This window comes from Gekko japonicus, unplaced genomic scaffold (assembly GCF_001447785.1).
Source record: "Gekko japonicus isolate JY-2015 unplaced genomic scaffold, Gekko_japonicus_V1.1 scaffold181, whole genome shotgun sequence".
In the NCBI taxonomy this organism is placed as follows: domain Eukaryota; kingdom Metazoa; phylum Chordata; class Lepidosauria; order Squamata; family Gekkonidae; genus Gekko; species Gekko japonicus.
This window is the reverse complement of record NW_015171507.1, coordinates 480,091-496,720: the sequence shown is the minus strand read 5'-3', so window position 1 is coordinate 496,720 and position 16,630 is coordinate 480,091. Positions and strand designations below refer to the sequence as shown.

Here is a 16,630-nt window from a genome sequence, read left to right as displayed (position 1 = left end):
TTATTGTTCTGCTTGTTTTACACGTTTATTGAAAAACTGCCATAAATTATTATTAATTGTTTTTAAAAGAGTGGCAGACTCTAATTTGCAGAACTGGCTTTGATTCCCCACTCCTCCTCCACACAAAGCCTGCTGGGTGACCTTGGGCCGGTCCTAGTTCTCTCAGAGCTCTCTCAGCCCCACCTGCCTAGATGCCTGTGGTGGGGAGGGGAAGGGAAGGAGATTTTAAGGAGAGAAGAAGAAGAGATTGGATTTATACCCTGCCCGTCACTACCCAAGGGTGTCTCAGAGCAGCTTACAAACTCCTTTCCCTTCCCCTCCCCACAACAGGCACCCTGGGAGGTAGGTGGGGCTGAGAGAGCTCTGACAGAAACTGCTCTTTTTCAAGAACAGCTCTTATCAGAACTACGTCTTGCCCAAGGTCATCCAGCAGCTGCAAATGGAGGAGTGGGGAATCAAGCCCGGTTCTCCAAGATTAGAGTCCGTGCACTTAACCACCAAACTGACCACTTTGAGACTCCTTCGGGCAGAGAAAAGCAGGGTATAAAAACCAACTCGTCTTCTTCTTGATCATCTTGAGGAGATATCTGGAGAAGTGGGATATACTTATTTATTTAATTCATTTATAATCGGCCTTTCTCCCCTGTGGGGACCCAAAGTGGCTTCCACCATTCTCCTCACCTCCATTTTATCCTCACAACCACCCTGTGAGGTAGGTTAGGCTGAGTCAAGGTGACTGGCCCAAGGTCACCCAATGAACTCCGTGGCATGAGTGGGAATTTGAATCCGGGTCTCCAAGATACTAGTCGAGCACTCTTAACCAACTACAACAAGCTGGATATACAAGTTCCAAACTAACTAACAGAAAGAAACCCTAAAGTAGGGATTCTGGGATGTTCCATCTCAAACAAACATTACAACCCTCAGACTTCAGAAATTTCACTTACAGGAATGTTGTATGTTGCAAGGGTACGGTATCGCTCTTGAATATCCAAGTACTTGAGTTCCACTTCCAGAGACATATGTTTGATCTCTGCAATAGTGCCCAGGACAAATTTGAGGTCCTCCAGCGTGCTGGGAGATGTCTTGAGGTTCTGGGTCAATCTCTGGAAAGAAGCATTCGTTTTTAAAAGGAAGGCTTACTTGGGAATATTTTCACTCTCCATGTTTTTAGTTAACTATTCATTTGTTCATGACAAATACGTTAGGACTTCAGAACCGCTGAACAAGATGCAAACAAAATTCTTCTGAGTCCACATTTCTCAATAGTTTCAGTGGGGAGCCGTGTTGATCTGCAGTGGAAAAACGACATTCGAGTACCGTAGCGTCTCAGAGACAAGATTTTGAGCGTATGGGCTTTCAAGAGTCCACCAAGCACCCTCTGTCAGGTGTCTAGCTGCACCTTTCTCATACACAGAGACACAAAGTGGATTATCCTGTGTAAATCGATGCGATTGACAGGATGAGACCTGTAATGAGCTGCCACCAAAACAACATTTTTAAATAGAAAAAACGACATTCGAGTCCCGTAGCGTCTCAGAGGCAAGATTTTCAGCGTATGGGCTTTCGAGAGCCCACCAAGCTCCCTCTGTCAGGTGTCAAGCTGCACCTTTCTCATACACAGAGATGCAAAGTGGATTACCCTGTGTAAATCGATGCGATTGACAGGATGAGACCTCTAATGAGCTGCCACCAAAACAACATTTTAAAATATCTGTGCAGCCAATCAAATCTCCAATGGCCAACCAGAAGCCTTGCTGGGCAAAAGCCCCGCCTGACCCCACCTACTTTGTAAAAACACTTGGCGGGCACCAGGAAAGGGGTCAGCAGGTGCCATGTCACCCACGGGCACCATGCTGGGGACCCCTGGACTAGGAGCTAGGAGCCACAAGGTATGGAGAGGAACTCTGGGGCAAGTGATGCTCTGTATTCTTGGTACTTCGGGGGGCAACAGTGGGAGGGCTTCTGGTGTGCTGGCCCCACTGCTGGACCTCCTGATGGCCCCTAGTATATTTGGCCCCTGTGAGACAGAGTGTTGGACTGGATGGGCCATTGGCCTGATCCAACATTGGCGTCTCTGATGGTCTTATGATTACAGATATCTGAAACCAGCACAGAATATTAGACACGATACAATAACGCAAGTTCCTTGCCCTGAGGCCTTGCCACCTACCCCAATTTCCTCCTGGAGGCTGTAGAGCGCCTCTCTGGCCGATTCGTTGAGCAGCCTTCCAAGCGACATCATCCAGCCTTTGGCGCTCTCCTGCACGGTGCAGGCCAGCGGCCCGAGCAGCAGCCGGATGCACTGCTCGTCCTTGACCAGCGGCTGCTGCATCACTTCCTGGGCGATCTTCATGTAGAACTGCAGCTTGTCGTCAAAGACGACGCAGGCCGGCTTCTTGGCGGCAAACTTCTCCATGACGATGGCCTTGTCCAGCTTCCACAGCGGGCGGTACCGCTTCCAGCGGTTGAGGTACTTGGCGAGGGAGCCCAGCAGCCGGTGCATGTTTTGGGTGATGAGGACGGCCTGCTCGAGGATCTGAGCATTCTGGGAGATGTCGCTGAAGAAGCTCACCACGATGAGCTCGTCGTCGTCAGTGTGCTGCGGCGGGCAGTCGATGCAGGTGCCGTGCATCCAGCGGACAAATTGCTACGGGGCGGATGAGAGGGCGTCAGAAAGCACGGCTGGGCCTGGAGGTTTGTGGACACTACCTGAACAGGAGGCCGGCGGGAGGGACGGGACAGGGTGTTACACGGAGGGGCAGATGTGTCGGCAGTATCGGCAACTCGGGGAGGAGGGGGGGAATTCCCGGCAAGGCTCTGCTAACTCCTCACTGCCTGCTCTGCCTCTTTCCCCTCTCCTGCACTCCTCAGCCACCTTTCTTTTTGTCCTTCCACCTCTCTGGGGTTTTTTGCACAGATGCTCCTGAACTGCTGCTCTCATCTCCTCTTCTCGGCCACCTTTCTGCCGCCCCAGCCTCCTCCACGCTCTGTCTGCCTATTCTTTTAGCCACTCTTTTACCCAGCTTCTCAGCTGGAGTACACGGAGACCGAGCTAATAATATTGGGGGTCCAGAGTGGTCTCCTCCATCAATCTCCGACACTGGCGCCGTGCGTCCACTGAACCACGGGGCTGGACATAGGCATCGAGGCTGGATCAGAGGCTGACGCTGTCGCCAGTGTTCCCTCTAAGCAGAGTTGGTGTGAGCCAGCTCACAGCTTTTTAGCCTCCGGCTCACACATTTTTATCTTAGCTCAGGAGGGATGGCTCCAGAGCAAACTAATGTGTGCAGCAGCCAAATGGCTCGTTCACAGCTTTAATGTCACTATGGAAATGAAGTCCTCAAAGGAGCAGAAAGGCTTCCAGGTCTGGGGATCGGGGACGGGGCTTGGAGAGGCTGCTGACAGCTACTTAATCTCTCCCAGACAGAGGCTGACAAGAAGGTATCATGCCTACTCTCCTCCAAACCTTTGAGGGAGCACTGGCTGTCAACCCGTTCCAAGGACCACCAGGGGGCCATGCAGAAGGTCTTGGGGCCCAGGGCTGGTTCCAGACAGATAGCTGCCGGGCACTCCCCTCCACCAGGCACTCATGTCCTCCTTCCCTCCGACCCCCCTGCATGCCTCCCACCTGCCTGTGTATCTTTCCCCTGTCTGCTCACAAGCCCTCCCACTGCCCAGGCTCACAGCTGCCTGCCTGCACCGAGCAATGCGTGCCGCAGGGGAGTTTGGGAGGTGGAGGGCTGGCAAGGAGTGGGCAGGGTGTGCTGATAGCAGTGGTCCCTGCCAGAACCTCGTGGTATGCTGATGCCGGCCCTGGTCTTGGCACCTCGGGAAGGACGGGATGCCTCTGGGCTGTCGCCATGGAAATGAAGTCCTCCCAAGACCAGAAAGGCTCCCAGGTCTGGGGATCGGGGACAGGGCTTGGAGAGGCTACTGAGAGCTACTTAATCCCTCCCAGACAGAGGCTGAAAAGAAGGTATCATGCCTACTCTCCTCCAAAGAGAGACAGAGAGAGAGGGAGAGGCCAGGAGCATGAGGAGCAGGTTGGAGGAGGAGGAGTGTGAGGAAGACCCAGGTGATGGCCACCTCCTCCACCTCTCCCTGTTTGAGGACTCCAGGGGAGTTGGTGCACTGGGAAATGTCTCTGTGGGATGGTGGCTGAGTGAGACGATGACCTTCCAAATCCCACCCTGATGGACCAACGGAACAAGGCATCTTCACATGTTCGTATGACTTCTTCCGAGCTGGAAAGCTACAGCTCTATGAACGCCAGCTGCTTCGTGCATGCCTTTAGACTGCAATAATGTAGAGCGCAAGCATGCGGAGATGGACCGTCTTCCAGTAACATGCCTAGTACACTATGCAATTAATAATCACAGGTAGACCCCACTTATCTGTGCATGAATCGAGGGAGCAGACGTTCGAGCAAAACTGGAATCCTCACCTTAGTCACTTCCACACAATCTCGGATGCTGAGGACAATCATTTTTTCAATTTCACTTGAATTCGGCTGCAGAATGATTTCGGGAGCGGACAGAATGGTTTCGGCTTGAAACAGTGGGGTATTCCCCAACACTGCTGCACTGAAAGACTGCAAATTTCTGCAGAAAGGAAAGAGGCAATCAAATTGGTTTTCTGAGAGCAAAAAACCCCAGACTTCTTTCTTTCTTTAATTCATTCTGGCCCCTTCTTACCCTGCTTATCTCCCTAACAGGGTTCCAACGCAAAATTACAACAACAACAAAAACGCAAAGAGGAAACAATAAACTGCAATAAAAAGTACAAACGGTGCTGAGACAGACTTACTTGAGGATCAGGTTGGTCAAGCTCTGATAAACTTTATTTTCCCAGTAGACATAATAATGACCCAGCCTTGGGGACCTGCCCGTGTTGGTGTTCATGACGAGCCCCTCCATTTTGGTGAGCAGTGGGCCAATGGCAATGTACTTGCGGATCATGTGCTCCACATCCCTGACTCTCTCGTGCTTGACGTGCTCAAAGTACTCCTTCACCCCTGTCAAGGTGGGCAGTGAGATTAAGATGCCAGTTACATCAAGGAGAGCACTGTTTGCAAACACAAGAAGTCGTCACGCTATCTTACATTTATTTATTGATTAAAACATCCATGCTCCACCTTTCCTTGTGGTTCATGGTGGTTTAGAATAACACTGAAACACATTCACTTTAAAACCGAAACTACAATAGCACACCCCAAATCTCTCCCCAGGAAGGAAGGCGGCATGGTATAGCCCAGGGGTGGCCAGACTTACTCAACATAAGAGCCACATGGAATAAACGTCAAATGTTTGAGAGCCGCAAGACGTGAACGGATATTACAAACCCGGTTTTATTTAAAAATATGCAAATTTGCTTTTTATTAATGTTAAACGAGACTGCCAAAGATAAAAACCAGAAGGGGTAAAAACAGATCTTGATAATGATATTTATTTGTCCAATGATATTTGTTTGCTTATGATATGTATTTCTCTAAGAGAGAGAGAAAAATAGAGAGAGAGCTGGAAAGAAAGAATTAATGAAAGGGAGAGAGAGAGAGAACACAAAGAGAAGGAAGGAAGGAAGGAAGGAAGGAAGGAAGGAAGGAAGGAAGGAAGGAAGGAAGGAAAAACATGGCTCCCTTTCGCTTCCCCAGCCACCTTGCCGGGAGCTGCACAATATGTGTGAAAGAGCCACATGTGACTCCCGAGCCGCAGTTTGGCCACCCCTGGTATAGCCTGATCTCATCAGATTTCAGAAGCTAAGGGCTGATACTTGGAAGGGAGACCACTGAGGAAGACTCTGCGGAGAAAGGCAATGGCAGACTACCTTTGCTTCTCATTTGCCTTGACAGCTCCTTGCTGGGATCACCAAAAATGGGCAGCAACTTGATGGTGCTTTACGCATCCCCAGATTTCTCCCCACCCCCCAAAAAAGATGCCTGCCATGTGACAGAGGTACAGGTGTATACATCACAGAGGTAACATAAAACCACAAACCATTTATTGTGAATGGCTGAAGGCTGTTACAATCTTGAAAAATATTAAGAATACATAAAATACAAAGATTATCCCAGAAAGAAAAAGCAACAATAAACATGAACTGGCTAAAACCTTCACAGGGAGCAAAATAAAGATAGCCTAGCCCAAAGACATAATCCAGGCTACGAGGGGTTAGACCTCAAGCATGCCTTCGGCTGGGATTTTCATAGCAGCCAATGCAAACAAAGAGATCATGGGGATCATATACAGATCTACATCAATTAGAAGAAGAAGAATTTTTTCCACCACTGAACCAAGATCAAGGCTAGTCAAGACATTTAAATGTTATGGGGTTCAGGAAGAAAAAAATGACCAGATATACCAGGAAGTGTATCTTCACCAGTGGAAGGCGGGCCTTTGAACAGATCGGTTGATTCTATTAATAAAAGCTTATTGGCCATGTCTTCAGCATTCTTGTGAATCTGATGAACAAGCGATTCAAACTTCCCAATAGCTTGAGTACATCGGATAATATAGTCACCGATACCTGTGAGAAACAAAGGAGCCCAGGTCACTCTTTCTACTTTACCTTAATTTGTTCACTGATTAGGTGAACTGGTCTGCACACCGTCTCCTTAATGCATCTCTCAAGTTAAATCTACATGTTACAGAAGAAAGATCTCCCACAGCTTCATTAACTGGGTGAGGATCAGATTGGCTGAAATGACTTTAGCTGATTCCACACCTCAAGTTGTAATCACGTAAAACCACAAAACAAGCATAACCACATCCCTTCTGCTCAAAAAGCAGCCTTCTCCTAGAAAAGTACATTCTGAAGCTTATCCTCAAATACATTCAAAGTTGCATTTATTCTGCACAGGGCATCTAAAATTTGGCCTCAGCTTAAGAATAATTATTAACAATAGGTATGATGCACGGAGACCATGAAGAAGAAGAATGAACTAATAAGAGTCTAAAGGCGAAGAACACAACGGCCCAATTGCTTTTGTATGTTTCAGATGTATTCATGGGCTGTACCTTTGTGGATTAGCTTGGATGCTTCGGATATATTGAAAGGCAAATTTTGTACTGCAATAAGGAATAGTCTGCTTGGACTGAGATCTCCTTTCATAAGCTAGAACAATGCTCTTAAACCTGATAAGTTTCAGCACTGGGCTCTTCTGCATTCTCATCTTTGTTGCTTGTGTGTCCCCCACTGCTTTGGGGCTGTTGTTTTTTCTTTTCTGCATGTGTTTTGCTCCCTCCAGTGGTTGATTCAATATTATATTGCTGTATGTCCAACATAAAAACCTGCACAGAACGCTGAAGAGCCCATTCTCTCTCCTTTCTTTTCTTTTCTTTTCTTTTTATTTATTTATTCGTTTGACTTCTATCCCACGCTCACGTCAAAGCGGCTCAGGGCGGCTTACATACAATTATAAAACCAACATAGGTACATATATAAAATAACTCCTCAATACAGCAATAAATACAAATATGAAAATGAAAGGAGTAAAAACAGATGTTGATAATGATATTTTTAAAAAAGAAATCTTCTACATTGCAACTCCGTACCCGCTCAACCCAAATTCCTTCGGCAGAAGCTAAACATGGCTTCTTTACCATTCCAGACCTCATCTACTTCACAGTGTCATTTCAAGATTACACCTTCTTTCTTCTACTGGATATAATTTTTTTAGTGGGCAGAATGGTACAGATTCATGTGTGCAGTCTAGCAAATTCAGTATTGTTTAAGAGACAAGAAAAAGTCAATAAGCACAGTGTGTATAAGCTCTTGTGATGGATTGCACAGAAAAGCAGGTTTTTAATACGCTGCCTGGGACAGAGAATCGGGGAGGTTATGAGTTAGTCCTCCCTGGAGAGAAGAGCATCAGCTTAGAGAGGAAATAAAATGGCTGATCTGGAGGGAAAAGATTCATTTGCCTTTTGGTCTTGGTCTGAAATCTAACGTCTGGATCAGTAGTCAAAGGGTTTGGCTTCTAAGGGAAGAGACTTTGGGTGTCGGTGATTTCTGTCAGGGAACTGTCAGAAAAGTACTTCTATAGAGAGAAGAAAAGGGACTCCGTTGTCTAAGACATATTAAAACTACTCTGAGGGAGAATTCAGATTCTCAGTCAAGAATGCTACAACACTGCTTTATACAGACATCTAGCACTGGAAGAGGAATTTGGCAGGAAGTTTGAGGAGTCAGAGATAACTCCCAAACAAGCCAAATAGGAAAAGGAGTTATTGCTTTTTAGGGACAAGGAGAATAACTTCCTGCCAGTGAAAGGGATTGGGAAGTGAACCCTGGTCTGTGATAAAGGAGAAGAGCTTAGACACCTCAAGAGTTACTGGAAAGCTATAATATCTAAGGGGAAAACCTAGATCTCTGAAGGGAGAAACCTAGAAGCACTAAGACAAAGCTATTCTCTAAGAAACTGTATTCAAGATTCTGTGTAACTGCTGAAATAAGCAAAAACCTTTCACTGGAAAGAACCTGAAACTCAAATATTAAGCTACAAGAACACTCTCGTTTGTTCAAAAACCTAAATCCTGTGTATATTAGAAAGTTTTACCTCAGCACCCTCTCTACCTTGAATCCGCATATTTATATATTCCCTGCCTGTTTATTAAAAACTTTATTCTGCTTTGAAAGTTAATTTTGCCTCACATGCCATTTCATGAGGGTATTTTAAAGCAAGACAGCTCCTGTATTCCCTCTAGTTCCTGTGCTGGGTCATAAGCCTAAACTAATAAAGGTATCTGGCTGGCCTCGACTAGGGCTAGGGGCCTTTTCTGCCCTGGCCCCAGCCTGGTGGAACTCTCTGCCGAGTGACATCCGGGCCCTGTCTGGCCTATTAAAGTTTCACAGGGCACGTAAGAAAGAGATGTTCTGCCAGGCCTTTGGTTGAGGCCAGCGACGGTGCCCTTACATCTGCCCGGCACCCGCCCCCCCCATGACTGAATGCTGGCACTGCCATCTTGTTTTTAAAACATTTTGAACTGTTTAAATGCCTTGAATGTTTTAAATATTGAGTTTTTATGGTTTTAACTGATTTTATAATGTACTGAATTAAACTGTTGTAAACCACCCTGAGCCCCGTGTAAGCGGGGAAGGGCGATCAAGAAATCTAATCTACTAAATAAATAAATAGTATCTGTGACGGGGTGGGACAGTTAAAGCTTATGAAATAAAGAAGAAATACATGCTACTGAAGAGCAACTCAGTCACTGAGGGGAACTAAAAATATTTTTGGCAGGAAAAGCTGCCTGGGAGTGGGGAAGTGTCAGGGGTCTGTCACAGCTCTCTTACCTAATGAGTTCCAGTTGAGCCTCTTGTAGCCAGATCTGAAAACTCGCCAAAGGTCTTGTATCTGTTCATCCAGAAGCTGGGTCTCTGCTTCATTCAGCGTTGCTATTAATTTCTGATAGTGTTCCAACATCTGCTTTATGCCATCAGTATATCTAAGGCGATAGAGGGACACAAGGAAACCACTAAGAGCCGCTGCATTCAGCAATTGATTTCATGTGTCTTATTGGACCAACCACCTGCATTTGGCAGTACAAGAAGCATGAGTATCATAACCCAGATGCAGATGTGGGTTCCAGCTGAAGCCTGCCTCTCAAATCCTGCAGAACCTCAGGCTGGGTTGTGGTCCGACCTGAAAAGCACTCAAGAGGCCAGCCAGAGGAAGAGCCTTCAACTTCTGACTCTGTCCTCAGTCAAGCAAGGAACAGAATCCACGGCTCCGTCACTTCTCCCAACTCCAGGTTTTCGGCAGAGTGTGTGTATCTAAAGACCACCCAAGGTGATGCCCGTATGCAAGGCTCCAAACCAGGGCTCTGCCACTCAGTCCTAGGTAGTTCTCAGCAAAGGGGAAAGGCCTGGACATTTATAGTGCATTCCTATGCAGAGCTGTGCCAGTCTAATGCATTGAAGTTAATGGGCATAGACTGGAGTAACTTCATAGGATTGCACTGTCAGTGGCTTGTACTGTTTAGCTACTCAGTTGTTAAGGCAACGTCCATGTCCTGTATAGCTCGACTCAGCTTTGGTTCCAAAGAACATCAGAACACAAGAGAAGCCATGTTGGATCGGGCCAATGGCCCCTCCAGTCCAACACTCTGTGTCACAAAGCAGCCAAAACCCAGGGGCCATCAGGATGTCCACCAGTGGGGTCAGAACTCCAGAAGCCCTCCCATTGTTGCTCCCCAAGCACCAAGAATACAGAGCATTACTGACCTAGAGAGAGTGTTCCATCTATAGGTAAAGGTAAAGGGTTCCCTTGCTCGAAAGCCAGTCGAATCCGACTCTAGGGATGTGGTGCTCATCTCAGTTTCCAAGCCAAAGAGCCAGCACTGTCCGAAGACTTCTCTGTAGTCATGTGGCCGGCATGACTAAATGCCGAGGCACACGGAACGCTGGGACCTTCCCACCGAAGCGGTACCTATTTATCTACTTGCAATGTCTTGCTTTCGAACTGCTAGGTTGGCAGGAGCTGGGGCCAGAGACGGGAGCTCACTCCGTCATGCAGCACTCGGGTCTCGAACTGCTGAACTACCGACCTTCCAGTCTGCAGTTCAGCATCTTAACCACTTGAGCCACCGCAGCCCCGTTCCACCTATACCTTGTGGCTAATAACCACTGATGGACCTCTGCTCTTTGAGATCTGCCAGAAAGTGATGGGCTTTGACCGTATTTCAGTATCCTCGAGATCTTGTTTGCCACTATTTGAGGCCAGAACGTGGATTGACCAGTGGGTTCTCACTCCCCCCCTCCCCTCCTTGTGACTGGCACAACAGCCCATGCATAGCACAACTGTGCCAGAAAGCAGCATGGCACACCAATAGCTTCACATGACGTTTCTTTCAAGGCAAAGCAAATTCACATGAAAGGTTCACCTAAGGAATTTGTCCTCTTGTAGTGCCACGTTCCTTGCTATTTCGGGCACTGGGAACCCCAGCTGTTCCATGTATTTTGTTTCATTGATGATCTCTCGAAGCTTGGGAGAATAGTTGACTGTGTAACGTGCATTTTTCTCTGCAATGGCCACATCGTCAAAACGCGGGGTCTACATCCCATGAAACCAACCGCAATGGAAAGGAGGGTGACATGTCAAAGCGACAAAACAAGGAAAAGGAGGTCACCAAAGCATACAGAGGTTCGTGAAACTTAAAACTGTTTTGACAACATGCATATGTTCCCAAGGACAGACAAGAGTCCGAGATGGGTTAGGTTTTATAATCACCAGATCATGGGCCTCTGGGATACTCTGAATAACAGCTCCGGAAGCATGAACTTTCGCAAGAAGGGTTTTTTTCAACAGGACAGGGAGGGTCTCTTCTGTTGCTTCTCTCCACTGGTCATACTTCAGATCCTCGTATTCTTTCATCTTCTTTGCCACCTCAAGATATCTCTGTTTCACCTGAAATAAGTTAATGCAAGCTGGAAACACCCCTTCTAAAAGAATGAGATATGAGTTAATGTTTTCTGACTGGCTGCTGGAGATTTGATTGACGTTGCCAGTTTTAAAAACTGCAGCAGGTGCCAAAACAGCAGGGGGAGGGCAAGGGGAGGCAGCCATTTTGTGGCTGGCTCCACCTCTTGCAGCAGCCATTTTGTAGCTGTGCCCAACCATCCTGTGTCATAATTCCAACAGTGGCTGCTGTCTCAAAAAGCTGGGGGACCCCGGCATTACACTGTCCTGTGTTCTCAGTGTTTTGCTCTTCAAATGCAGGAAAAAAGAAGAGAGAAGAGATTGGATTTATACCCCACCCTTCACTACTCAAAGGTGTCTCAGAGCGGCTCACAGATTCCTTTCCCTTCCCCTCCCCACAACAGACACCCTGCTGTGAGGTAGGTGGGCTGAGAGAGCTCTTGACAGAAACTGCTCTTTTTCAAGAACAGCTCTTATCAGAACTATGGTTTGCCCAAGGTCATCCAGCAGCTGCAGGTGGAGGAGTGGGGAATCAAATCCGGTTTCCCTAGATTAGAGTCCGCGCACAATTTGGTGTAGTGGTTATCTTCCCATTCTAAAACTACATTATTCCAGGTCCTCCAAAGTCCCTGGATTTTTTTTTACTGCGATTTCCCATGTAAATTAATGGAAAAATTGCCTCGAAATTTCCCCCCCTCCACTGAAACACTCAGCTACCGATATTCTAATGCTTATTATTCTAATGAAACTCCAAGCTACCTCTTTTCCACGGTCACTAGCCAATAGCTCCTCTACTTCTTGGAACCGCACAATGGCGTGCTTGATACGGAAGAAAAGGGATCGTGCCCAATAAATCGCTCCGGCCACGGGAGGGTGGTTCTTGCACAGAGGAGGGTTGGCGAGGTTATTGACAAATATGGTGTTGACCTGCTCCAGCTATGGATGAAAGCAAGCAAGCAAAACAAACAAAAGTACTTCCATATCGTCTTACTAGAAATATTACTTCCAGGATCAATACTTGGTCCCTAACACTAGGCCCTACAGACGTCACAATTCTGAGATTATAGAAAGGTTCGTAAAGCTGTCCATGTATCACACATTTCTCATATAAAAGGCCTGGATTGTATAGACGGTTTAAACACCAAGATGGAAATGCAAGTTAGGAAGGAAGGAACGAAGGAAATCCCCAGACATCCCCAGATGGTGTGTGGGATTCAAACTTGCTATTTCCCCTGCAGGTTATGCTGCTGTTGTAAGACAGTTCCAGAACTCAAGCTGATTTTTTTTTGTTCTGCAAAGAATTCTCCCCCCCCCCCCCCACCCCAGCTCTTGTCCCAAGGTTGCGGTGATGGAGGATTTGTAACACAGCTCTCTTTTACAGGACCTATTGGACGGTATCTGTGATGCCCAGTACAACAAAAGTTAGCACCTGCTATATTCACGTTTCTAGCTTTCAGATGTGTTTTACTGGTATTTGGGAGTGGATGGATTAGACTTCTGAAGCATGAGCCACTTCCCAGAGAGCACGACATAATGGGAAGGAGGAGGAGGAGATTGGATTTATACCACGCCCTTCACTCGGGAGTCTCAGAGTGGCTTACAGTCTCCTTTCCCTTCCCCACAACAGACACCCTGTGAGGTGGGGCTGAGAGAGCTCCCGGAGAACTGCTCCTGAGAGAACAGCTCTGAAAGGACTTGTGACTGACCCAAGGTCACACCAGCAGATGAGAGTCTGCGCTCTTAACCATTATACCAAACTGGAAGGTTGTACCGATTGTTATTTATGGAAGCTGGTCGACTTCATTACTAGGAGCAGCCCTTAGCAGAATGCTGCTGATGGGTGCAACTATGGGAAAGGAAGCCTCAACAAGTAAGGCAGGATGGTGCCTAAGAAGGGGGCGCTGGACCAGGAGCTCGGGGTAGAAACCGGAACGGGGGTTCCCATTCTCCATGCAGAGCCCCAAAATGTCTACGGGTGCCAGAAAAATACCTCTTTGCAATACTGTGCCAGGATGTCATTGAATTTCATCATCATCTGCTTGTTAATGGCCTCTCGAGAGCGGATGTGCTTGAAGTTTAAGAGCATGTCGAAAGCGGCTTCTGCAGACCGAAGAGTCTTAAAAGATTCATCAATAAAGTTCTTTGCTTCTTTTTCTATATCCTAGAAATTAGGTAAAGCAAGCGGGAGTGGGACACAGGACAGTTATTAAGGGACGCTCCTGTTCATGAATCAGTAGCAGGGGAAGGCAATCTTAACGCATAACTGTTTGCGCCTCCACAACACCATGGCAAACATATCTGTCTTTTCACAAGCCACTTTACACGGGGATGGATGAAGACTGTAGGTGAGGCTTAATGTACAAACATTTAAGCAGGAAGGAAAAAACGTGAGTCTAGTTAGAACCTATAGAAGCACAAATGAACCCACTACTGCTTAGAAAGATAAAAAGAGCCCTCCTAGATTAGACCAGCGGTCCATCTAGTCCAGCATACTGGTTCAAACAGTGGCCAACCAGTTGCCCTGGAGGGTCAACAAACAGGGCATGGCGGCTGACATTTCCCCCTGACAATGCTGCTCAAGCACTGGTATTCAGAGGTCTACTGCCACTGAACGTGGAGGTTCCCTTTAGTCATCATGGCTAGTAGCTATTGATGGAGCTATCCTCCATGGACCCATCTGGCCCCCTTACCAGAACTTCTGCTTTAAAGCTTTCCATAACAAGTCTCCACTGAGTTGAACATCTCATGTTGAAAGGTTCGAAAATCAGAATCTCCATGGGGCTGACCAGGCCGTCAACTCTACGCAGGACTTCATCAATGCGCTTTGGATCCCCCGTGACGGCTTTCAGCTCGGGACCAAAGATGTTGTAAAATTCCTGTATAACCTGCCGGGGCCAGAAAACATAACTCACACATAGGCAGACGCTGTTTTTACTGGCTTTTTTAACTTCTGCTCTATTTTTGACAGGCAGACAGAAAAGGAATCCCAGAGGCAGGAACGGAAGGCAGCCAAGATGCCTAGTGAGCCTGGGACTGAGGAGAAGGCATAAAGCAGTTGAGGGAAATACCTTGCTTCTATTCAACCTCCTCCTGAAGTTGTTTTGGTTGGGGAGAAGAATTGCCCCTCAAAGCCCAGTCACACTGGTAGAAAAGAGCAAGACTCCATTAGCACCTTAAAGACTAACGTGGCATATTATGCTAATGAGTTCCTGCTGGGCTTTTTCTACAAAAAAAGCCCTGCTAACAAGAAACTGCCTGCTTCTTCAGACTCACGAAAGCTCACCCCCTGCAATAAACTGTGTTAGTCTTGAAGCTGCTCCTGGACTTTTGCTCTTTTCTGCTGCTATAGACAGACCAACATGGCTACCCATCTCGATCCATCTCCAGCCGCACTGGGGCACGGATGCAGACTGTGAACTCTCGGACTGAAGCTTGACAGGGCTTTGGTCGCTTCTCTTTGGTGCTTCATTTGAGTGGCATTCCTCAAAATCAGTTTTAAAATAAATCAAAGAACCCCCCCACACACACACACATTCCTAATTCAGGCTAATGTGATTAACAAAAGGAAAGAGAATGTTTCTGCCAAAGTGCCTTCCAGTAGTAGAAAACAACATCAAAGATTGCCAAAATAATATATTAAACAATTATAAAGTTGATGGGGTAACAACAACATTAATGCATACTGTAACGATAATAAGGCATAAGATACAATATTTCCTCCTTTGAAGATAAGACATAAAGTCCATGTACTCCATGTAACTTGATGGGAGGAGTCCACATAGTCATAACATTTTCCTCTCTGCAAAGACGCCTCTGCAAAGACGCCCATTCTAGATACTTGGAAGATGCGTTTCCTTCAACTTCTTCAGTTTTCCGGCTGTGTAAGTGGAACCTGATTTCAGCAATTTGAACAGACCACGCATCTACATGGACTTTATGTCTTATGTTCAAAGGAGGAAATATTGTATCTTATGCCTTATTATCATTACAGTATGCATTAATGTTGTTGTTGTGACACCACCAACTTTATAATTGTTTAATATATTGTTTTTGGCAATCACTGCTGGTGTTTTCTACTAGTGGAATTTGTATATTTGGGACTCCTGTGACACTAGTTTTTTTTCCCTTGTTGTTTGAAAATGCCTTCCAGAGCAAGGGGCATTTTGCCGCCTTAGAAGATGAGGGGGTGCCCACCAATGCTCCCTCTAAGCTGAGTTAGTGTGAGCTAGCTCACAGTTTTTTCGCCCCTGCCTCACACGTTTCTGCCTTAGCTCAGGAAGGATGGCTCCAGAGCAAATAATTTATTTATTTATTTTATTTATCAGATTTATACCCCGCCCTCCCCCGTAGGGCTCAGGGTGGCTAACAGCAAAAAATATTTGCGACAATAAAACATAGTTCTCAAAGTTAAAAACAGTAAACATTTAGAAAACCAATCCTAATACAAGTTAATTTAAAGTGCTCGTTGATCTTCACATCCGAAAACTCCAAAAGTTTCTCAAAGTTAAAAACAGTAAACATTTAAAAAACCAATCCTAATACAAGTTAATTTAAAATGCTCGTTGATCTTCACATCCGAAAACTCCAAAATCGCTCGCTCACAACTTTAATGCCAGGAGCTCACCAAGTAGAAGTTTTGCTCACAAGACTCCACAGCTTAGAGGGAGCACCGGTGCCCACCAATTTATTTAAACCATGTATTCACTATATTTCTACCTTGTGGAGCTCAAAGTGAATAAAACAACACTTATTAAAAAAACACCTAAGAAAACCACAATCTAAAATCTCAATTACGACTGATTGCAGAGGGGGTCCAGAAGCAGATGGGAAGAGTCGACCATGGCACCTGCTAATGGAAAAGTGCAAACTCTGCTTCACACTTTTGGAATACATGGCAGGGTTAGCAGCAGTTAGAATGGGAACAGGTCCTTTACTTCTTTCCTCCTGTTATGGGCCTTTGAACTCAGTCTCCACTAAGAGGAAGAAGAAGAGGAGGAGGAGGAGGAAGAGACTGGATTTATATCCCGCTCTTCACTACCCAAAGGAGTCTCAGAGCAGCTTACAAACTCCTTTCCCTTCCCCTCCCCACAACAGACACCCTAGGAGGTAGGTGGGGCTGAGAGAGCTCTTTCGAGAACTGCCCTTGATAGAACAGCTCTGAGAGCACCATGACTGACCCAAGGTCACACCAGCAGCTGCCTGTGGAGGCGT

At 46.5% G+C, this 16,630-nt stretch overlaps 1 protein-coding gene across 1 annotated transcript in view; it reads right to left on the bottom strand.

Moving 5' to 3' along the window:
* DNAH10 (dynein, axonemal, heavy chain 10) overlaps positions 1 to 16,630 on the bottom strand; it is a 126,273-nt gene that overhangs the window by 92,569 nt on the left and 17,074 nt on the right. Inside the window, exons 11-21 of the mRNA XM_015419293.1 lie at positions 14,110 to 14,304; positions 13,410 to 13,580; positions 12,179 to 12,355; positions 11,231 to 11,407; positions 10,884 to 11,053; positions 9,295 to 9,446; positions 6,361 to 6,525; positions 4,810 to 5,017; positions 4,448 to 4,604; positions 2,174 to 2,650; positions 948 to 1,106 (exon numbers count right to left, since the gene is read on the bottom strand). Of these exons, the coding sequence (XP_015274779.1) occupies positions 948 to 1,106; positions 2,174 to 2,650; positions 4,448 to 4,604; positions 4,810 to 5,017; positions 6,361 to 6,525; positions 9,295 to 9,446; positions 10,884 to 11,053; positions 11,231 to 11,407; positions 12,179 to 12,355; positions 13,410 to 13,580; positions 14,110 to 14,304 (2,208 nt within the window). The remainder of the gene's footprint in view (positions 1 to 947; positions 1,107 to 2,173; positions 2,651 to 4,447; positions 4,605 to 4,809; positions 5,018 to 6,360; positions 6,526 to 9,294; positions 9,447 to 10,883; positions 11,054 to 11,230; positions 11,408 to 12,178; positions 12,356 to 13,409; positions 13,581 to 14,109; positions 14,305 to 16,630) is intronic.